The 21,155-nt window shown below is 46.3% G+C and overlaps 1 protein-coding gene across 5 annotated transcripts in view; it reads right to left on the bottom strand.

Annotated features, from left to right (window-relative positions):
• LOC121290931 (1-phosphatidylinositol 4,5-bisphosphate phosphodiesterase beta-1) overlaps window positions 1-21,155 on the bottom strand; it is an 802,698-nt gene that overhangs the window by 258,276 nt on the left and 523,267 nt on the right. For all 5 annotated transcript variants that reach the window (XR_005945906.1, XR_005945910.1, XM_041211986.1 and 2 more), the window contains one exon: window positions 6,301-6,401. Coding sequence is in view for 3 of the 5 variants with exons in the window: in XM_041211986.1 (XP_041067920.1) it covers window positions 6,301-6,401 (101 nt within the window). In the remaining 2 variants the exon portion in view is untranslated. The remainder of the gene's footprint in view (window positions 1-6,300; window positions 6,402-21,155) is intronic.

Genomic DNA, 21,155 nt, shown 5'->3' with positions numbered 1-21,155 from the left:
TGTCAGGCCCACCACCTTCCTGCCCATCCCCGAGCTGCGCCCCATAATATGGAAGGTGAGGGGACACAGGAATTGGCAGCCCGTCCGCCATTTTAAATAAGTAATTAATGCTCAATTTAGCTTGTTACCAAGTCAATTGACCTGAATATGATGCTGCCTGTGCCATAACAGTTGGTGTGGGCAGGCAGGCGGGGGTCCGAAGGCTGTTTCATAAACACAAATAGTTATAAGGTGGGAATTTGGTGGTGTTGGGGGAGGGGGGGGGGGGGGGCGGTTGCTGCTGTCTTTCGGGGGTGTTCTGTGTGCAACAGGGGCACCATACTGCCTCGCCTCCAAAACCTGCCCTCCACCCACCTCGCCCTCCCGCCACTTCCCCACCCCCTCAGGACCGTCCGATTCCTCTCCGCCCTAAAAGCTAGGAACTTACCTGGCTCTGGGATCCATCGAAGTCCTGCATGGGTCTACGAGCAGACCCAGCATCACTCACTACTGGTTTCTGGCACTGCTGGGACTGCGTGAGCTCTTGGCCAATCAGATCAGTTGGCAGCTTTTGGGGGCAGGACCTAGTTCCACTGAGGAGCAGAAGTCCCACTCTCGGCACGATTAGCCCTCCGGTAGCAAGTTATACAGGGTAGGCGCTGTCTTAGGTGCATTGACTGGGGACCCACTCTTGCAATGACGGAGGTGGGGGGAGGAGGGGAGGGAGGGTGCAGGAGCCGCACACCACTCTGTGAAATTCAACCTCAGGCTTTTCTGTCAGTTTCCAGGGAGTAATGACAGCATAGGGCAGCAGTTTCACCATCATTACCACCAGAAAATCCAAGTACTCTTATTGGATAACTGATGTTAAAGCTAAGAATAGAAAATCTAACCATTAGCTGGACATTTAGCCGACAAGTCATCATCTTGGAAATTATCCTGTACATTGCTAATAAGGAAGGAGGTTTAACAATGTGTGCCAGCAACAGTATTTCTATCTTCTTGAACAATGAATTTATGAATTAAGTGTGCCTGGCATTCACAGAATCACAGAATCACACAGTGCAGAAGAGGCCCTTCGGTCCATCGAGCCTGCACCGACACGTGAAAAACACCTGACCTACCTACCTAATCCCATTTACGAGCACTTGGCCCATAGCCTTGAATGTTATGACGTGCCAAGTGCTCATCCAGGTACTTTTTAAAGGATGTGAGGCCAACCCGCCTCCACTCCCAGGCAGTGCAATCCAGACCGTCACCACCCTCTGGGTAAAAAGGTTTTTCCTAAACCTCCTGCCTCTCACCTTGAATTTATGTCCCCTCGTGACTGACCCTTCAACTAAGGGGAACAGCTGCTCCCTATCCACCCTGTCCATGCCCCTCATTATCTTGTACACCTGGATCAGGTCACCCCTCAGTCTTCTCCGCTCCAACGAAAACAACCCAAGTCTATCCAGCCTCTCTTCATAACTTAAATGTTTCATTCCAGGCAACAACCTGGTGAATCTCCTCTGCACCCCATCCAGTGCAATCACATCCTTCCTATAATGTGGCGACCAGAACTACACACACTACTCCAGCTGTGGCCTCACCAAGGTTCTAAACAACTCCAACATGACCTCCCTACGTTTGTAATCTATGCCTCGATTGATGAAGGCAAGTGTCGCATATGCCTTTTTCACCACCCCACTAACATGCCCCTCTGCCTTCAGAGATCTATGGACACACACGCCAAGGTCCCTTTGTTCCTCAGAATCTTGGGATTTTCCCTACTTTTAACAGCCAGAGCTTTCTCATATCCCCTCTTTGCTCTCCTAATTGCTTCCTGAAGCTCCACCCTGCACTGTCTGTACTCCACTAATGCCTCCGCTGATTTGCTCCTCTTGTACCTGCTAAAAGCCTTTCTTTTCCTTCTCATCATATCCTGAATATCTCTGGTCATCCATGGTTCTCTGGGCTTGTTTCTCCTTCCTATCACTCTAGAGGGAACGTGTTGAGCCTGTACCCTCCCACTTTCCTTTTTGAACGCCCCCCCCCCCCGCCCCACTGCTCTTCTGTCGACTTCCCCACAAGTAGCTGTTCCCAGTCTACCTTGGCCAGATCCTGCCTTATTTTACTAAAATCCACTCTCTCCCAATCCAAAACATTTTTTTGCAACTTGTCTATTTCTTTGTTCATAACAAACTTAAACTGTACCATAGATAAAAACAAAAAACAAAAAACTCCGGATGCTGGAAATCCAAAACAAAAACAGAATTAACTGGAAAAACTCAGCAGGTCTGGCAGCATCGGCGGAGAAGAAAAGAGTTGACGTTTCGAGTCCTCATGACCCTTCGACAGAACTAGGCGAATCCCAGGAAGGGGTGAAATATAAGCTGGTTTAAGGTGGTGGGGGGGTGGGGTTGGGTGGGGGGAGAGGAGTGGACCAGGGTGTCCTGAAGAGAATGATCCCTACGGAATGCCGACAGTGGGGGTGAAGGGAAGATGTGTTTGGTAGTGGCATCATGCTGGAGTGGCAGAAATGGTGGAGGATGATCCTTTGAATGCGGAGGCTGGTGGGGTGATAAGGGAGGACAAGGGGGATCCTATCATGTTTCCGGGAGGGAGGAGGAGGCGTGAGGGCAGATGTGCGGGAGATGGGCCGGACACGGTTGAGGGCCCTGTCAACGACTCACCCATTCTAATCTCTCTCTCGCTGAACTTACTGCACTCCATTCTCTCAGGTCCAACCCTGACATCGTCATCAAACCCGCTGACAAGGGTGGTGCTGTTGTTGTCTGGCGCACTGACCTCTACCTTGCGGAGGCTGAGCGTCAACTCACAGACACTTCCTCCTACCTCTCCCTGGACCACGACCCCACCAATGAACATCAAGCCATTGTTTCCAGGACTGTCACTGACCTCATCTCCTCTGGGGATCTTCCTCCCACAGCTTCCAATCTGATAGTCGCCTAACCTCGGACGGCCCGCTTCTATCTCCTACCCAAAATCCACAAACAGAACTGTTCCGGTAGGCCGATCGTGTCAGCTTGCTCCTGCCCCACAGAACTCATTTCTCGTTATCTTGACTCCCTTCTCTCTCCCCTTGTCCAGTCCCTCCCCACCTACATCCGTGATTCCTCTGACACCTTATGTCACATCAACAATTTCCAGTTCCCTGGTCCCAACTGCTTCCTCTTCACCGTGGACGTCTGATCCCTCTACACCTCCATCCCCCACCAGGATGGTCTGAGGCCCCTTAGCTTCTTCCTCGAACAGAGGCCCGAACAATCCCCATCCACCACTACTCTCCTCTGTCTGGCTGAACTTGTTCTCACATTGAACAATTTCTCCTTCAACTCCTCTCACTTCCTCCAAATAAAAGATGTGGCTATGGGTACCCGCATGGGCCCCAGCTATGCCTGTCTCTTTCTTTATGGGGTATGTGGAACATTCCTTGTTCCAGTCCTACTCCGGCCCCCTTCCACAACTCTTTCTCCGGCAAATCGATGATTACTTCGGTGCTGCTTCGTGCTCTCGTCAGGACTTAGAAAAATTTATTAATTTTGCTTTCAATCTCCACCCCTCCATCATTTTCACATGCTCCATCTCTGACACTTCCCTTCCCTTCCTTGACCTCGCTGTCCACCAATATCCATTACAAGCCTACCGACTCCCACAGCTACCTTGACTACAGCTCCTCACACCCCGCTTCCATCCCATTCTCTCAGTTCCTTCGCCTCTGTCGCATCTGTTCAGATAATGCTACCTTCAAAAACAGTTCCTCTGACATGTCCTCCTTCTTCCTTAACCGAGGTTTTCCACCCACGGTCGTTGACAGGGCCCTCAACCGTGTCCGGCCCATCTCCCGCGCATCCGCCCTCATGCCTTCTCCTCCCTCCCAGAAACATGATAGGGTCCCCCTTGTCCTCACTTATCACCCCACCAGCCTCCGCATTCAAAGGATCATCCTCCGCCATTTCTGCCACTCCAGCATGATGCCACTACCAAACACATCTTCCCTTCACCCCCACTGTCGGCATTCCGTAGGGATCATTCCCTCCGGGACATCCTGGTCCACTCCTCCATCACCCCCTACTCCCCAACCCCCACCTATGGCACCACCCCACGCCCACGTAAAAGATGTAACACCTGCCCCTTCACTTCCTCTCTCCTCACCGTTCAAGGGCTCAAACACTCCTTTCAAGTGCAGCAACATTTCACTTGCATTTCCCCCAACTTAGTCTACTGCATTCGTTGCTCCCAATGTGGTCTCCTCTACATTGGAGAGACCAAACGTAAACTGGGCGACCGCTTTGCAGAACACCTGTGGTCTGTCCGCAAGAATGACCCAAACCTCCCTGTCGCTTGCCATTTCAACACTCCACCCTGCTCTCTTGCCCACATGTCTGTCCTTGGCTTGCTGCATTGTTCCAGTGAAGCCCAACGCAAACTGGAGGAACAACACCTCATCTTCCGACTAGGCACTTTATAGCCTTCCGGACTGAATATTGAATTCAACAACTTTAGGTCTTGACCTCCCCCCTCCATCCCCACCCCCTTTCTGTTTCTTCCCCCTTCCTTTTGTTTTTTTTTCCAATAAATTATATAGATTTTTATTTTTCCCACCTATTTCCATTATTTTAAAATATTTTAAAATCTTTTATGCTCCCCCCACCCCCACTAGAGCTATACCTTGAGTGCCTACCATCCATTCTTAATTAGCACATTCGCTTAGATAATATCACCAACTTCGACACCTATGTGTTCTTTTGTTCTGCTGTCTGTGACATCTTTTGATGATCTGCTTCTATCACTGCTTTTGCCTACAACCACACCACCCCCATCCACTTCTCTCCCCCACACAACCCCACCCACCCACCAACTTAAACCAGCTTATATTTCACCCCTTCCTGGGATTCGCCTAGTTCTGTCGAAGGGTCATGAAGACTCGAAACGTCAACTCTTTTCTTCTCCACCGATGCTGCCAGACCTGCTGAGTTTTTCCAGGTAATTCTGTTTTTGTTTTAAACTGTACCATATCATGGTCGCTATCACTAAAATGCTCCCCCACCACCACCTCAGCTACCTGTCCGGCTTCATTCCCCAGAATTAGGTCCAGCACTGCGCTGTCCCTTGTTGGAGCCTCTACATATTGACCTAAAAAGTTCTCCTGTACACATTTCAAGAAATCCACCCCATCCATGCCCTTAGCATTATGTCTATCCCAATTAATGTTGGGAAAGTTGAAATCACCTAATATAATTACCCTATTGTTATTGTTTTTACACATCTCTGATAATTGCTCCTCAATTTCCCACTGACTATCTGGGAGTCTATAATAAACAACTAACAATGTGGCTGCCCCTTTTTTTATTCCTAAGCTCTATCCACAAAGCTTCATTCGATGCCCCTTCCAAGATTTCATCTCTCCTTACTGCAGTAACTGACTCCTTAACAAATAATGCAATGGCTCCTCCTATTCAGAAGAAATCTTTTCCAAGAGCTGAGTAAACGGGACCAATGCAATAATGTCATTGGCTGACCAGTCCCATCTGTATGAAATTTAAAAAGCGTGAGAAATTTATAATGAAAATAAAGCACATTTGTTTAATTGGGGCCCGTCCTCAGATGCTGTAGTGGAAGGGACAGTGGCATAGTGGTAATGAATCTGGGCTAGTAATCCTGAGGAACATGGGTTCAAATCCCACCATGGCAGCTGGTGGAACTTGAATTCAGTCAATAAATATTGAATATAAAGCTAAGCTCAGTAATGGTCACCATGAAACTATCATTGATTGTCGTGAAAACCCATCTGGTTCATTAATGCCCTTTAGGGAAGGAAATCTGCCATCCTTCCCTAGTCTGGCCTACATGTGACTTGAGATTCACATATGCTTGACTCTTGACTGCCCTCAGCAATGGTCTAGCAAGCCACTCAGTTCAAGGGCAATTAGGGATGGGCAACAAATCTTGGCCTTGCCATTGAGACTCACTCACATCCCATGAAAAAAATAAAGGAAAAGTAGTCTAGTGTTAGGACTGTATGAAAGTCACTGACCACACATCTGTAAATGAAGACAATCAGAACACAAGAAAGTATTAAATAACAAAAAAAGACCAATCTGGCATAGCAAGATTGATCCTTCCAAAAGCCAGACACAATCCTATCTGTAACAGAATCTGGCCGACCACCTAATCTTGTGAGCACAAGCTCCAATTACAGCACACGATAAAAGGGAGGAATTATTTATAAGTCATCAATACTGCAGCCACAAAAGGGCTTTGTGATCAAACACAAGGTCAGATCAGAGAAATCAGAGAAGAAAAGAGATTCCTTACTATTCCGAGAAGATGATGTCAATTTCAGGCCGAGGACAAATGTTATTCAAAAACGCTTGGAATACTTCAGTTGTGAAATTCTCTTGTGGGATGGAGTCATTCTGTAGGTGGAAATGCAAAAAAGGACATGTTACTAGCACTGGCAAATACTGTTTTTTCAAAAATTACATTATTATTATGGGTGATGTAGCAGACAAATTAAACAGATACAACAAGGGCACTCTCATCAGAAACAACTCAAATTGTGAGCAGATATAATACTTCTGCGGCTTTAATAACACCCTGTGAGATTCTCAGTGCTATTGGTATTGAGAATTAACTAAGCCTCACACTGCAATTAAACATCCAATTAAATTGACAGCTTCTCTGCAGTGTTTCAGACAATGTCAAACAAAACAAAAACAGAATTACCTGGAAAAACTCAGCAGGTCTGGCAGCATCGGCGGAGAAGAAAAGAGTTGACGCTTCGAGTCCTCATGACCCTTCGACAGAACTTGAGTTCGAGTCCAAGAAAGAGTTGAAATATAAGCTGGTTTAAGGTGTGTGTGTGGGGGGCGGAGAGATAGAGAGAGAGAGAGGTGGGGGGGGGAGGGTGTGGTTGTAGGGACAAACAAGCAGTGATAGAAGCGGATCATCAAAAGATGTCAACAACAATAGTACAATAGAACACATAGGTGTTAAAGTTAAAGTTGGTGATATTATCTAAATGAATGTGCTAATTAAGAATGGATGGTAGGGCACTCAAGGTATAGCTCTAGTGGGGGTGTTTTTTTTTAAATAATGGAAATAGGTGGGAAAAGGAAAATCTTTATAATTTATTGGAAAAAAAAGGAAGGGAGAAACAGAAAGGGGGTGGGGATGGGGGAGGGAGCTCACGACCTAAAGTTGTTGAATTCAATATTCAGTCCGGAAGGCTATAAAGTGCCTAGTCGGAAGATGAGGTGTTGTTCCTCCAGTTTGCGTTGGGCTTCACTGGAACAATGCAGCAAGCCAAGGACAGACATGTGGGCAAGAGAGCAAGGTGGAGTGTTAAAATGGCAAGCGACAGGGAGGTTTGGGTCATTCTTGCGGACAGACCGCAGGTGTTCCGCAAAGCGGTCGCCCAGTTTACGTTTGGTCTCTCCAATGTAGAGGAGACCACATTGGGAGCAACGAATGCAGTAGACTAAGTTGGGGGAAATGCAAGTGAAATGCTGCTTCACTTGAAAGGAGTGTTTGGGTCCTTGGACGGTGAGGAGAGAGGAAGTGAAGGGGCAGGTGTTGCATCTTTTGCGTGGGCATGGGGTGGTGCCATAGGAGGGGGTTGAGGAGTAGGGGGTGATGGAGGAGTGGACCAGGGCGTCCTGGAGGGAATGATCCCTACGGAATGCCGATAAGGGGGGTGAAGGGAAGATGGTGGCATCATGCTGGAGTTGGCAGAAATGGCGGAGGATGATCCTTTGAATGCGGAGGCTGGTGGGGTGATAAGTGAGGACAAGGGGGACCCTATCATGTTTCTGGGAGGGAGGAGAAGGCGTGAGGGCAGATGCGCGGGAGATGGGCCGGACACGGTTGAGGGCCCTGTCAACGACCGTGGGTGGAAAACCTCGGTTAAGGAAGAAGGAGGACATGTCAGAGGAACTGTTTTTGAAGGTAGCATCATTGGAACAGATGCGACGGAGGCGAAGGAACTGAGAGAATGGGATGGAGTCCTTACAGGAAGCGGGGTGTGAGGAGCTGTAGTCGAAATAGCTGTGGAAGTCGGTGGGTTTGTAATGGATATTGGTGGACAGTCTATCACCAGAGATTGAGACAGAGAGATCAAGGAAGGGAAGGGAAGTGTCAGAGATGGACCACGTGAAAATGATGGAGCGGTGGAGATTGGAAGCAAAATTAATAAATTTTTCCAAGTCCCGACGAGAGCATGAAGCGGCACCGAAGTAATCATCGATGTACCGGAGAAAGAGTTGCGGAAGGGGGCCGGAGTAGGACTGGAACAAGGAATGTTCCACATACCCCATAAAGAGACAGGCATAGCTGGGGCCCATGTGGGTACCCATAGCCACACCTTTTATTTGGAGGAAGTGAGAGGAGTTGAAGGAGAAATTGTTCAATGTGAGAACAAGTTCAGCCAGACGGAGGAGAGTAGTGGTGGATGGGGATTGTTCGGGCCTCTGTTCGAGGAAGAAGCTAAGGGGCCTCAGACCATCCTGGTGGGGGATGGAGGTGTAGAGGGATTGGACGTCCATGGTGAGGAGGAAGTGGTTGGGGCCAGGGAACTGGAAATTGTTGATGTGACGTAAGGTGTCAGAGGAATCACGGATGTAGGTGGGAAGGGACTGGACAAGGGGAGAGAGAAGGGAGTCAAGATAATGAGAAATGAGTTCTGTGGGGCAGGAGCAAGCTGAGATGATCGGTCTACCGGGGCAGTTCTGTTTGTGGATTTTGGGTAGGAGATAGAAGCGGGCCGTCCGAGGTTGGCGACTATCAGGTTGGAAGCTGTGGGTGGGAGATCCCCAGAGGAGATGAGGTCAGTGACAGTCCTGGAAACAATGACTTGATGTTCAGTGGTGGGGTCATGGTCCAGGGAGAGGTAGAAGGAAGTGTCTGCGCGTTGACGCTCAGCCTCCGCGAGGTTGAGGTCAGTGCGCCAGACAACAACAGCACCACCCTTGTCAGCAGGTTTGATGACAATGTCAGGGTTGGACCTGAGAGAATGGAGTGCAGTAAGTTCAGAGAGAGACAGGTTAGAATGGGTGAGAGGAGCAGAGAAATTGAGACGACTAATGTCGTGCCGACAGTTCTCAATGAAAAGATCGAGAGAAGGTAAGAATCCAGAGGGAGGAGTCCAGGTGGAGGGAGAATATTGGAGATGGGTAAAAGGATCCGTTGAACTGGGAGCGGACTCCTGCCCAAAGAAGTGAGCCCGGAGACGAAGACGGTGGAAGAAGAGTTCAGTATCATGCCGAGCCCGAAATTCATTGAGGTGAGGGCGTAAGGGTATGAAACTAAGTCCTTTGCTGAGCACTGAACGTTCAGCATCGGAGAGGGGAAGGTCAGGGGGTATAGTGAATACACGGCTGGGGTTGGGATTGGAAGAAAGGGTGGGGACGGAGGGACAGGCAGGGCTGGAGGGTCCTAGATGGGTGTTGGTGTCGATGAGTTGTTGGAGCTTGCGTTCCTTAGCACTTGAGAGAAAGAGAAAAAGTTTCTTGTTGAGGCGTCGGATAAGCCGAAGGATAAGATGAAACTGGGGGCACGCGCAGCTTTGAAAAAGGGTACGGCGGTGCTGCTGGACGGAGAGGTCGAGTGTGTTCATATGGCAGCGCATGGCACTGAGTGTGGATTTCAGAATGTGTCGGGAACAGCAGTCTGAGAAACGTTTTATGTCCCAGAGATACCTGTAATCCTGGGTGGGTTCGAAACATGAGGGGTGGAATTTCAGTTGAAATCCACATGGGGTAAGTCGGAGACGGAGACAGTCACTGAGAAAGGAGATATGGCTGTGAAAGCGGGTTTTAGTAAACACCTTGTCAAACACCAGGAGGGAAATGGAAAGCAAGGAAGGTGAGCAAGGCAACAGAGAGATACGGAAATCTTGTCGCAGAGAGGAACAGAACTTCTTCAAGGAGGTAGGCATTTCTTGAAGAGCAGTGGCAGTCAATTAAACACAGAGATAAATAAAAACCCTATTTATGCATTTGAAACTAATCTTGAGGCCATAAGAAATAGGCACAGGAGTAGGCCACAGGTCCCCTTGAGCCAGTTCCACAAGGAGACCAAAATATATACAGTATCCTGGGGTGGGGGGGTCTCATCGATGCAGTGTAGAGTTTTGAAGGAGAAACAACTGAGTCTTAACCCTCAAAAACAGGTGGATTGGGATCGGGTGAGATGTTAAAACTTTAAAAATCTCAAACCCTACCCAACCTCAACCTGCCCACCTCCTGGTTGAATGGAGGCAGGACAAGGGGCTGAGACAAGGTACATGCAGCCAATTCACTCCCAGGAGACAGGCTGGCCAAATTATGCATTGTAATGAGGCTGGAAAACTTTAATGTGCTTTGCAGTTTAATTGTGTTCGACTGGGTTTCGCAGGACTCAGGAAACCAGACAGCTGAAGGGAGGTGAGGACAGGTTCAGGGAAAAGCTATAAATGCCTTCCCACCCCCTGCCCCCAAATTCCCTTCATCATACAACACCGTATACCACCCAACACACATCAACCCCACCCGCAAGTTCAGGGATCAGATCCCCAAGTGGGATCAAACGCAACCACTCTCCAACAGCAGGTGACTTGGCTGTGGCTTCCTCCCTAGTGCTCCACGCTTGACTGTTGGCTGACAAGCCTGTCAGCTGGGTCAACTTCGGGGCAGGAAATCTGCCGTGGAAAACTAAGCCCATCCGAATCTCCTGACAGAAACTCCATGCCCCCCATCCCCACCAACACCCTCCCCCCCGCACCCCGCACCCCCCCATGCTGCCCACCCCTGTCAGAATTCAGCCCAACGTCTCCACTCCGTTATACACACATCAGCTGCCAGCAACACATGACCTCTGGAGATATAAAGAAAGTACTGATGACTGCAGGAAAGTTAAAACAAAAACAAAAAAGTGCTTGAAGTAAGCAACAGGATCAAAAGAAGCAGATTGTACTCAGATTTTTCAGAAGGTTAATGTTCTATTATATAACTCTGCTTTGTAGTAAATATTGATAGACTTTTATCAGCCACCAGTCAGGATATCTACTAATTTACTTATAAAATCTGTCATCCCTTCTCCTTGGTCCTAACATTTATTTTCTGTCTGATATCTGAAAATACATTGGTCTTACTTTTTGTATTGAGTTTTAAAATGATCTAAAAAAACTGATTTAAGTTCATTTTTTGAACAAAAATGTCAGGTGGCAGACTTGGCTCAGCAATGGTGGTGCTCTTCCTCAATTCCTGGCTTGACTACTTCAACTAGGCTGAAACGTCAATGCGGAGGGAGTGCTACACTGCCAGAGGTGCTGTCTTTTTGATGAGATGCTAAGCTGGGGCCTCATCTCCCCTCTCAAATGAATGTAAAAGATCCCACGGCCCGAGTAGGTGCAAGGCATTTGACTTTGGAGACAATGACAACTTTCTCTGAATTTGCAATGAATGGACTCTGAGTCTCCCAAAGTCCCAGAAAAGTGTTGAAAAAAAAGTTGTGCTGTAAACTGTCCATTTACTTCCAAGACAAAAGGGAGCTGGGATCGAGGATAAATAATTAGCATTTCTACCTAGAAGCAAGATTAATGTGTTTCACTTTACAATGGGGAAGATGGGAGAGATAGGAAGCCATTTCTGAAATTAGGTTACAGGCTTCCCTCCAGATCAATGAATATCACAGGCAGACAGCCGAAGTTCTGTGTGGTCAGAAGAGGGAAAAGGCTGCTTGTCCTTGCAAACTACCTCAGCTGGGTGCAGGAGGGACAGGGTCTCTCGTTGAATAAGCACATTCTGCAGCCTTCTGTAGGTTCCAGGATATTTGTTCTGGCATGGTGAGAGGAAGAAGAATCATCAAGGGTGGTGGATTTAGTAAGCTCTCAGGGACCTGAGGAAGGTGCCTGGAGATGGTTGCTCCAAGTTACTACTTGGTAAAATGGCAATGCAGGAACCCACTGGAACCTGGGAGTAAGTGTGGACAGTTTGCAATAAGTACAGTAATTCCATGGGGATTGTGATGTATGGTAAATATAAAAGGGGAACATTCCTCTCTGTAGTTTAAAGACCAAGTTGTTCACAGAAAGAAAATAGTGTTTAGTCTGTAAGGCTTTTAGTCATTACAGTAAAAGTTTTAAAATGTGAAATCTTTTTGTGTCATTCTTTCAGCTATCAACTCAAGGTTCAAATCTCTTTTTAAAAATTCTAGGTCTCAACGGGAATGGTAATACCACCTTATCCCCACATCCCACAATTCACTTAGAGTCACCACTTTTTGTACAGTTAGATGACTTGTTAAATGGCTTGCTGACACTATCCAGGGCACCTGGGAAAGATACTAGAGAATTGCTGGTGCTCACTGAATCATAACCTAATATGAACTAATTTCTTCAGGGGATAAGTGAATAATTTTGGAGAAAAACAACTCACATCAGCTTGGATCAGATGACAGCACTCATAACTTTAAATTAGAAGATTGTGAGTTGAAGTTCCTGTCAGATTTGGAATGCATAATCGCGGCTGACGTTTCAGTGCAGTGCTGAGGGAGTGCTACATCGCCAGAGGTGGTGTTCTTTGGTTCAGCAGAGGTTGATAAGCCCATTGCACTGAAACAAGGAGTTGTCCAGTTTGCACTCCTCCCTGAGTTAAAGAGAGATTAAATGGTCCCAATGGCCATGTTTACAGATATAACAACGCTCACTGAACTTCAGTGGTGATGGTCTTTGAGTTATAATGCACCACGTGAAGGTGAGATGCAAGAGGGAGAAGGACCAGTAACAGGGACCCACAGAAGAAACCCCAAGGAATGTGGTAATTGCAGTAGACATCTTGGGTAAAATTTTTACTGAAAAACCCGCAGAGAGGAGGTTGGTCAGAAAGTCACAGCGGGGTGGGTGGGGATAACCAAGCATTTGGGATTCGCCCTTATATTGTGCTTTACTCCCAGCGTGGTAGTGACATCAGCGATAGGTTCTCTGGTCAAAGGCCTAGCATGATTGACAGCTGGGTTCAATAGTGTAGGGGGTGGGGGTGGGCGGGTGGTGGGGGGTAGGTGATCAGAGGGGTAAGGGTGTGGATAATCGGGGGAATGAGAATTGATCAGAGTGGGGGTGTTGAATACAAGGAACTGGCAAGAGTGAGTTGAGAGGATAGGGGGAAGGCCTCGTGAAAGGGAGATCGAAGACCTTGGGGTGGGGGACTAGCGCCTTGTGGAGCAGGAAGGAGGTTAGAGGCCTTTAGCAATATTCGCTAAGTGAGGGGAGAGGGGGCCTGTTCATTGAGGTTCCTCAGGTAGGCACCTGCATCCAAGAGATGGGTGTGAAGGCACATACCTCCCGAATCGGCCAAGTCTCTCCCTTGAGGAAAGTGTCAGGTTCCTCACGGCTTGGAAAACCTGGTTGACAGCAGCAAACGTTCAAAACCCGCATGATAATGAGGCACGCAGGCTTAAGGCTGCAAAGCACCTCCTTGAACAGGTTTGGTCATCCAACTATGTACCATCCAGCTTCATTTAAAGCCGGAAAAGGATGGATTTGAGTTAGGTTTGAGTTGAGGAGCAGATTTTGTTTTGACTTTAATGCCCCAGGACCAGACCCAAACCTGAAATTTTTTTCTGTTAAAATTCCCCTGCATTGGCCTAACCATTTATCATGAATTATAATGAATGCGCTTTGCAATATATCTGAGCGATATGGTCCAACACCGTTTTTTTTTTCTTTTTATCTCGATAATTGTAGTCAGTTTTCTCTTCTGGCATTTTACTCTTTGGGTGAAATGTGTCTTATATTACATATCAGCCTTAATGAGGCAGCACAAGCCGGCAGACAAAATAAGGGGCAAAATAGCTTGATTTCTGCTGAACAAGTCTAGATTACTTTGTTATTCAGAGCACACACTGAGTTCCAAGGGGCAGAATTTCAATTGTTGATATAAGTTAATACATTTTGCCCCCTACAACATATCAAATCTTTACCGTGGCCTTGCACTCATTTCTGCCACAGAAACATTGAAAATTATGCCAAGGTCTGTCGACATCTGCTTTTGCGTGTTTATTTATTTTGTTCCTGGGTTTCAGTTGCTTACAATGAAGCAGTCTGTACTTTGGCAGCTCAATAACGTTCTGTGCAATTCCGGAGTCTCTGCATTAATGCATCACTGCCAATCATCCATCAGCGCTTCCAGCATGTCTCTGGCGCTTTAATTAAAGATTTATGCACACATCTACTTGTAACTCATGCAAATGAAGCCACTCATTGATTGTCGGGAGCCCAAGCTGTGCGTGCTCCAAAGTCCTGTACAAAAGTTCATTTCTTTCAACACGAGGGTCCTGTGGAATATAAATTCTTTGGGACATGGCACAGACTGTAATGTAGTCCGGGTGAAAAACAGATGGCTTTCGTTCCTAAGACCTACACTATTTATGTACTGGCTGATACTTCTGTATCGTTTTGTTGCTGGGCTGAATAGCAATGTGTGGCATAAAAAGGACACTGTCGAGGAAGGTGTTGAATACATTGCTTTGCTCACTCTGCAACAGAGCCAAGGAAATCATGGGCATTGGTGCTTCTGTTTCTGGGCCGTCAGGTGTGTCTGTGCAACAGAACATTTAAGAGGCAAGAGAATAAAGATAGAATGGCTCGTGAGAAATGGATGTTTTTTAAAACATATTTTTGGGAAATATTCTGCTTTTCTGTGGAAAATGCTGCGTGTATGTATATGTGTGTGTGTGATTTATATGATTTAATTAATCTGGGCAGAGATTAATAGGAGAGAGATTGTCTGGGGAGTTTAAAACATGAAAAGGATAGAGATGTTAAGCTTGAGGTACAAGTAAATAGGTTAGATCTAATATTTGCATTTTTAGATAAGTGAGAGTTTGTTTGAATATCAAAGGGGAGTCAGAAGTATAAAGAAACATGTTTACATCTTTCAGAAATTCCATAGGTAAATACAAGGGAGATAGCCTTTTTTATTGATCCAAAAGCAAAGACAAGATGGAAACATGAAATATCTTATATTTGGAAGGGTTTGAATTTCAAAGGGGTGTGAAAACAATGGAACCTGAAACAAAAGCAGAAAAAGGTATTTTAGAGTTACTGCTGAGATGGAGATTTAGCTGTTTGAGCTGTTGAGCTAGAGCTGCTAAAGCTGAGAGGGGATGCAGTTAGAATCAACCATCCAGTCAAGCCAGAAACGTCTTGGGCTACTAAAAGCAGTTTTATTCTGAAGTTTGGATTTTCACATCAGGTCATGTGGTATGCCTTTATTGAAGCTACAGCAGTTTGCTTTGGGTAATATTACTGGATTTCTTACAGTTAAACATCTATAAGGGAGTGTTGCCTGGAAGGTGTTTACTTGTGGGACCAACCAAGTAGAGAGCCTTTTGTGGGGAATGTTTTGTAAGACTAAGTTTAGCTGTGTAATAAACTTGGAATGCAGGGCTGGTTTCTTGTAAGAAACAATAAACTTTATTTACAGACTCCTGGTGAGGCTATACGCTTGTTCCAAGACCAAGGCTAAAAACTCCGACCCTAAGATTCTCTGCGTTTAGCCTGTACAAACTGTCTAACAGTAATCTTATGTGCTTAAGTTTTATTTTATTCTTGTTAATAAAACTTGTGCTTTTAATTTTAAGATCCCCAAATTGTTAGTGGACTTCTTACTGCTGAGATCAGCATTTCGTCTTCTTGTTTTCAGAATGCAAAAAAAAGTTGTGGCCCATAGGCCATGTTTCCCTCTGGGATTTGGTTTGTGCAGCAATTAACACTGACTTTGGTCATAACATTCACAATTGTAGCCCATTAGCACTCCTGTCCCCACAAATCCTGCTCACAGTAAACTTTCATTAAAATAAACACAACTCCAGGCACGATTCCACCCTCTGTTCACAAGATAATTATGCGTAACAAGGGCCGTCTAGCTCAGTTCATCTTATCCATCCCAGGATGATGTACAAACATATGTATTAGGAGCATTCTGCCCCTCGAGCCTGCTCTGCCACTTGGTAACTTTGCCTATATTATACCAGTGACTACAACTCAAAAGGACTTAATTGGCTGTAAGGTGATTTGGGACATTGTGAAAGGTGCTGTATAAATGTCAGTTTTGTCCTTCTTTCATTCCATCTGCATGCAGCAGGCAGAAGTGAAGGCGATACTTTACTCAGGAACACTAAGCTTATGAGTCTGTTGCAAAGAGCTTCTTCATAACAGTAAAATTTTAATGTTCTTGATTCCTCATCATCAGAACAAAAACAACTTATATTTTGCATTTATGTAATGAAACATGCCAATTAATGCACTTCACAGAGGCGTGATCAAACAAAATTTGACACTAAGGGCGGAATTGTCCCAGAATTGCAAAAGTGCAGTAGTGAGCAGGAAAAAAAGTCATTTTATCCACTGGCCACAATGGTTTTCGAGCCATATTATCCCATTCCCACCTCATAAATTATGCAGCCACAAGAAACATGCCGTCTTGCTGGCGGGCGGCCTCCAATTTGCCTGCCATGCCATTACCTTGCCGCTTCCTCAAGCTAGGCACCATATCTAAGCTGCAGCCGCGCTCACAGCTCTCAATGCTTGCAGCCCAGGACTGCTCTGGTGAAGACATGACCCCAAAAGCCAAGAAGTGTGCAGCACCCCGACTCAATGACGTGTCCCTGGGATGCCTTCTGGAAATTCTGGATGACGACGATGTCCTCTACCTCCTGCTCTGGCTGCAGGAGGCACATCAGTCTCACTGCTCCGGCTTGGGAGGTGATGGCTGAGGTGGTTAGTGTCAATGCTGCACACAAGAGGTCGGCTGTCCAATGCAGAAAATGGATGAATGATCTCATCCATGCCGCTATGGTAAGGCAACCATCTTATCTCATCTAAACTCACACACTTACAAGCCCATCACACATTCACTGGCATCTCACTCACTGCCAGCTCAAAAGACAGCGCCACTCACTCTCTCACACACACCCTCACATCTCCATCTGGTCTTATCTCCTATGGAGACTGCCTCCTCAGCCCTCACCCTCATGAGGCTATTTGCATAGATCAACATGTGCTCCCACATACACCCTAGGATATCCCCCTTCCCCAGTACAGTTCTCATCCTGCAGCCTCTTCCCTTGCTTGAGGCCACTTCTCCCCCTTCCCCGAGCAAGCCCCAGCCCTGCAGCCATTGAAAAGCCACCCCTGCCTTATGGCTGGTCTGGTAGGTAGAGACTTGCCTATGAGCCCCGCTAACAGTGATGTGGTGCTGTCTGTGAAGCCTGGGGCTGATGACTGTGAGTGCTGCCCGAAGCAAGGTAGGCAAACAAACTTCAAAGTCCTGAGCAAAGTGCCGCTCGCTAGGCGCACTTCGCTTATGTACAGTTGTGAAACACATTGTGCCTGAATGATCTAGCGTAGGGGGATGATTCTGGCGAGCAGGGCTTATAATGAGATGCCAAAATATTGAAATTAGGTTCCCAAGGTGCAGCGGCAGTGAAACCGATTTTTGGCCTTACTGTCATATTGCTTTTCCCTGCCCACCATGACACCCGACTTCAACAGGGCCGGAAAATTCTGGCCTAAGTCACTTAAGGAAATAATAGGGAAAATGTCTAAAAGCTTGGTCAAAGAAGGAGATTTTAAGGAATGTCCTAAAGGACGTAAGTGAGGTAGAGAAGCGAGATGTTTAGGAAGGGAATTCTAGAGCTTAGGGAACAGGCAACTGAACGCATGGGCACAAATGGTGAATCGAATAAAATTGGAGATGCTGAAAGTGGCCAGAATCAGAGGAGTGGAGGTATCTCGGAGGGTTGTGGGGCTGGAGAAAGATGCAGAGATAGGGAGGGGTGAGGTCGTGGAGGGATTTGAAAAGGGATTCAAAAAGATTGGAAGGAAAGAACTTTAAAAATGGAGGCATGAACAGAACTAGCTGGTAGATGTCTGCCATTTTATTGGGCTGCAATTCTGCTGCCTGGTCAATCGTTCACATAGATCAGCCTTTGCATTGCTCATGTGGGAGACCCTTCCTTGAAATCAGGGAAGGTCCAGGGTTAGAACACAAAGACACAATCACAGCTTTGAAACAACGGTGTGCATGTAGATAATATGCACCCTTACAAACACATACAGACACACTTTTATATATATATATATATATATATATTCCCATGCATACATTTATTTCTCACTGTTACTGATGCTGTGATGTAAATCGAGTGGTTCCCTGGGCTTGGAAATCCCCTGTACACCACAGAACCATTCAAGTAAAACAGGTCTCACCTACATTCACTTTTATATGTATCCATGCCATTCCTGTCAGATATTTACCCAACAATTTTTGAAGAAACTGAGCAATTGCTACTTCAGTAACAGTCTAACTCACCACTAGTCTATGGAAAATAGGCTTCTCATATCTTGTCTCAGTTGATGTTAAAATCTTACTAAATTACAATCAATGAACATCAACCCACTGACTGGATTTCCCTTCAATGGAATGATGCATAGCATAATATTAATACATTGGAGGTCATCTTCAACTACAGCAGGGTTATATCACAGGTCGTACTAGATGCCTGTCATGCACTTCAGCCCAAATCAGGCTGAAGTGAGGTGGATTGGTCAGGTGCATGGGCTGAGTGTGCAGTGTTTGGTGGGGTGGACAGATTGTGTGCACAGTACTGGTGGCATGTATGGGTATACAGGTGGGGGATACAGGCTAGGATGTACAGCTGGCATGCACAGGTGTACAGGTGGAGGTTACTGGTATACAGGTGTGCACGAGTATACAGGCAAATTGTACAGATGTACACAGGTGTACAGGCAAAGTGTACAGGTTATTTGTACAGGTATACAGGTGTGAATAGATGTACAGGCAAGGTATAGAGGCAAGGTGTACAGATGATGTGTATAGGTGTGCAAGCAAGGTGTGTGCCTTTAGAGGTGAGGTGCACAGATGTACAGGCAAGATGTATAGGTGAGATGTACAGGTGTACAGGCAATGTGTACAGAGGGGATACACAAATGAGGATTACAGGCAATGTGTGTAGATGTACAGGCAAGATGCACAGGTGATGTGTGCAGGCAAGGAGTATAGGTGTACAGGTGAGATGCACAGGTGATGTGTACAAGCAAGGTGTATAATCTTTAGAGTGGTTGACCTAAACAGAGTTGGTGTATTTGGTGACCACTTTCATGTCGTCGGAGACAACCTGTTTGGCCAGTTCCCCTGGCAGCGTGAGGTGGGCGGCGCTCTGGATCTCCCTGACTGAGATGATGTGGCGCTTGCTGTAGAGAATGAGGTGTGAGGTCTTGGAGGCGATGTGCTCGAAAATGTCGACAATAAAGGAGTTCATTACACTTATGGCCTTGGGTGAGATCCTGGTGGACCTGGGTCAGCACTCTGTACACGTAAGTGGAATAGCTCTGCTTGTGAGATTTCCTCCGCTTCTTGGGCGGGTTCTTGGTGGCTTTACTCAGTGACTGCTTTGATGCCGTGTGGGATGCACCAACCTTAGCCGCAGCCGCCACCTCAGGCATTGCATTCGACTTGGACCAACACAATAGGAGTACAAGTGAAATGCACAGGGGAGGTGTACAGCAAAGGTATATAGGTGTAAAGACAAGATGCACAGGTGAGGTGTACTGGCAAGGTGTATGGGTGTACAGGTGAGATGCACAGGTGAGGTTTACAGCAAAGGTGTATAGGTGTAAAGGCAAGATGTACAGGTGAGGTGTACAGGCAAGGTGTACAGGTGAGATGCAGAGCTGAGGCGTACAGGTGGGTGGTCAGTCTGCGACCACCTGTTTTATGCCCCAGCCTTAGTTGAGTGTGACCATCAATACCATCAACAGCCATTTTATGCAAACACACAAGAGAACCATTTAGTAGAATAAATATCAGCAGAAAAGCCCGGAGCTTGGGTGACACAGTTAGATAAATTCCCAGCTGATGTTGAGGTAAAGAAACAGGGCACTAATAGTGAATACATGCTATGATGTTTCTAGAGACACCTTGCAAAACACATCAAACTTTGCCAAAGAAATTGGAGCTGACAAAACATTAAACAATTGGCTCTAGTTTGGAATGAATGGAAGACGGTGGAAAATCCCTCCCCTTGGGACTGTTGCTAAAGTTGAAATGTGGAACATAATTTATTTTGAAAGGCTGCTCATTACATTGTGACTAGACCTAGCAGGAATAACTTTAGCATAAATAACTAAGAAGATGGCTGTCAAAGATGGTTACTGTCTGATAGCTGAGCCAAGAAAGTGTGAAAGAAAAAAAGAATGATCATAATCCTGTTTGAGATGTTGGACGCAGAAAAGAGGTTGAAAGGTTAACAAGTGAGACTTGTACCTATTTATACAGAGATGTTTCTTTGTGAGCCCCATTGGCTCTGTTGCTCTCCTGATGCGTGTGACAGAGCCAGGGTGGGACCGTACTAATTCACTTAAGTTTCTGAACAAAGGGTTTCACAAAACACACGTGAGTTGGGATGGCCACTTTGAAACCACTGGTAATTGATTTGCTGCTATTGGGAAGGATGGTGAGCGAGCAGCAACTAAAACATGTTCTCTTCTGCATGAAGCAGCTGAAAAGAGCAATAAAGGCTGAAAGATGCTGCATGGTCTGGGTGGCGTTGGGATCCTCTGTAGACTCGGGAATGAATACGCATCTTCCGATTCATCTGTTATGTGGCACAAGCAGGTACAAGGGCAAGAAGGTTACAGACTCTTGGGAACTGTGACCAGGAGTCCACATAGAGTGTAGTGCAAATATTATGGACGAAGACTGTTGCAACAGTTGCTGCAAATTCCAGAACCTCAAAAACCACTACATAGTGCAGGAGAAGGTTATCCGGTGAAGACACTTTCCCCCATGAACATTCTGGAGCAATGATATAACTCTTGACTCACCTCCTGACTTCTCATGCCCTCTTGAAATCAATATTCGTCTGAAAGGAAAAAAATGTCCTTTTCACAGGGAACATCCAGAAGCAAAAATACACTACGGCAACCAAACTGCTGCAAGAATATATTTTACCTAGCTGGTTTAGGAGAGGCATTTTGAGGGAGCCTTTGCTTCCAAGTTTGTTATTAATGATACGAATGACAACATATGAGCAATATTCTTTTAATGCTGCATTCTGTTGTTGTTAAGAAAAAGGTAGCGCAGACCCTGGAGAGGAAGAGGGGGAGAGTG

The sequence above is a fragment of the Carcharodon carcharias genome, chromosome 2 (genome assembly GCF_017639515.1).
Source record: "Carcharodon carcharias isolate sCarCar2 chromosome 2, sCarCar2.pri, whole genome shotgun sequence".
Lineage (NCBI taxonomy): Eukaryota > Metazoa > Chordata > Chondrichthyes > Lamniformes > Lamnidae > Carcharodon > Carcharodon carcharias.
This window is presented reverse-complemented; position numbering and strand designations above follow the sequence as displayed.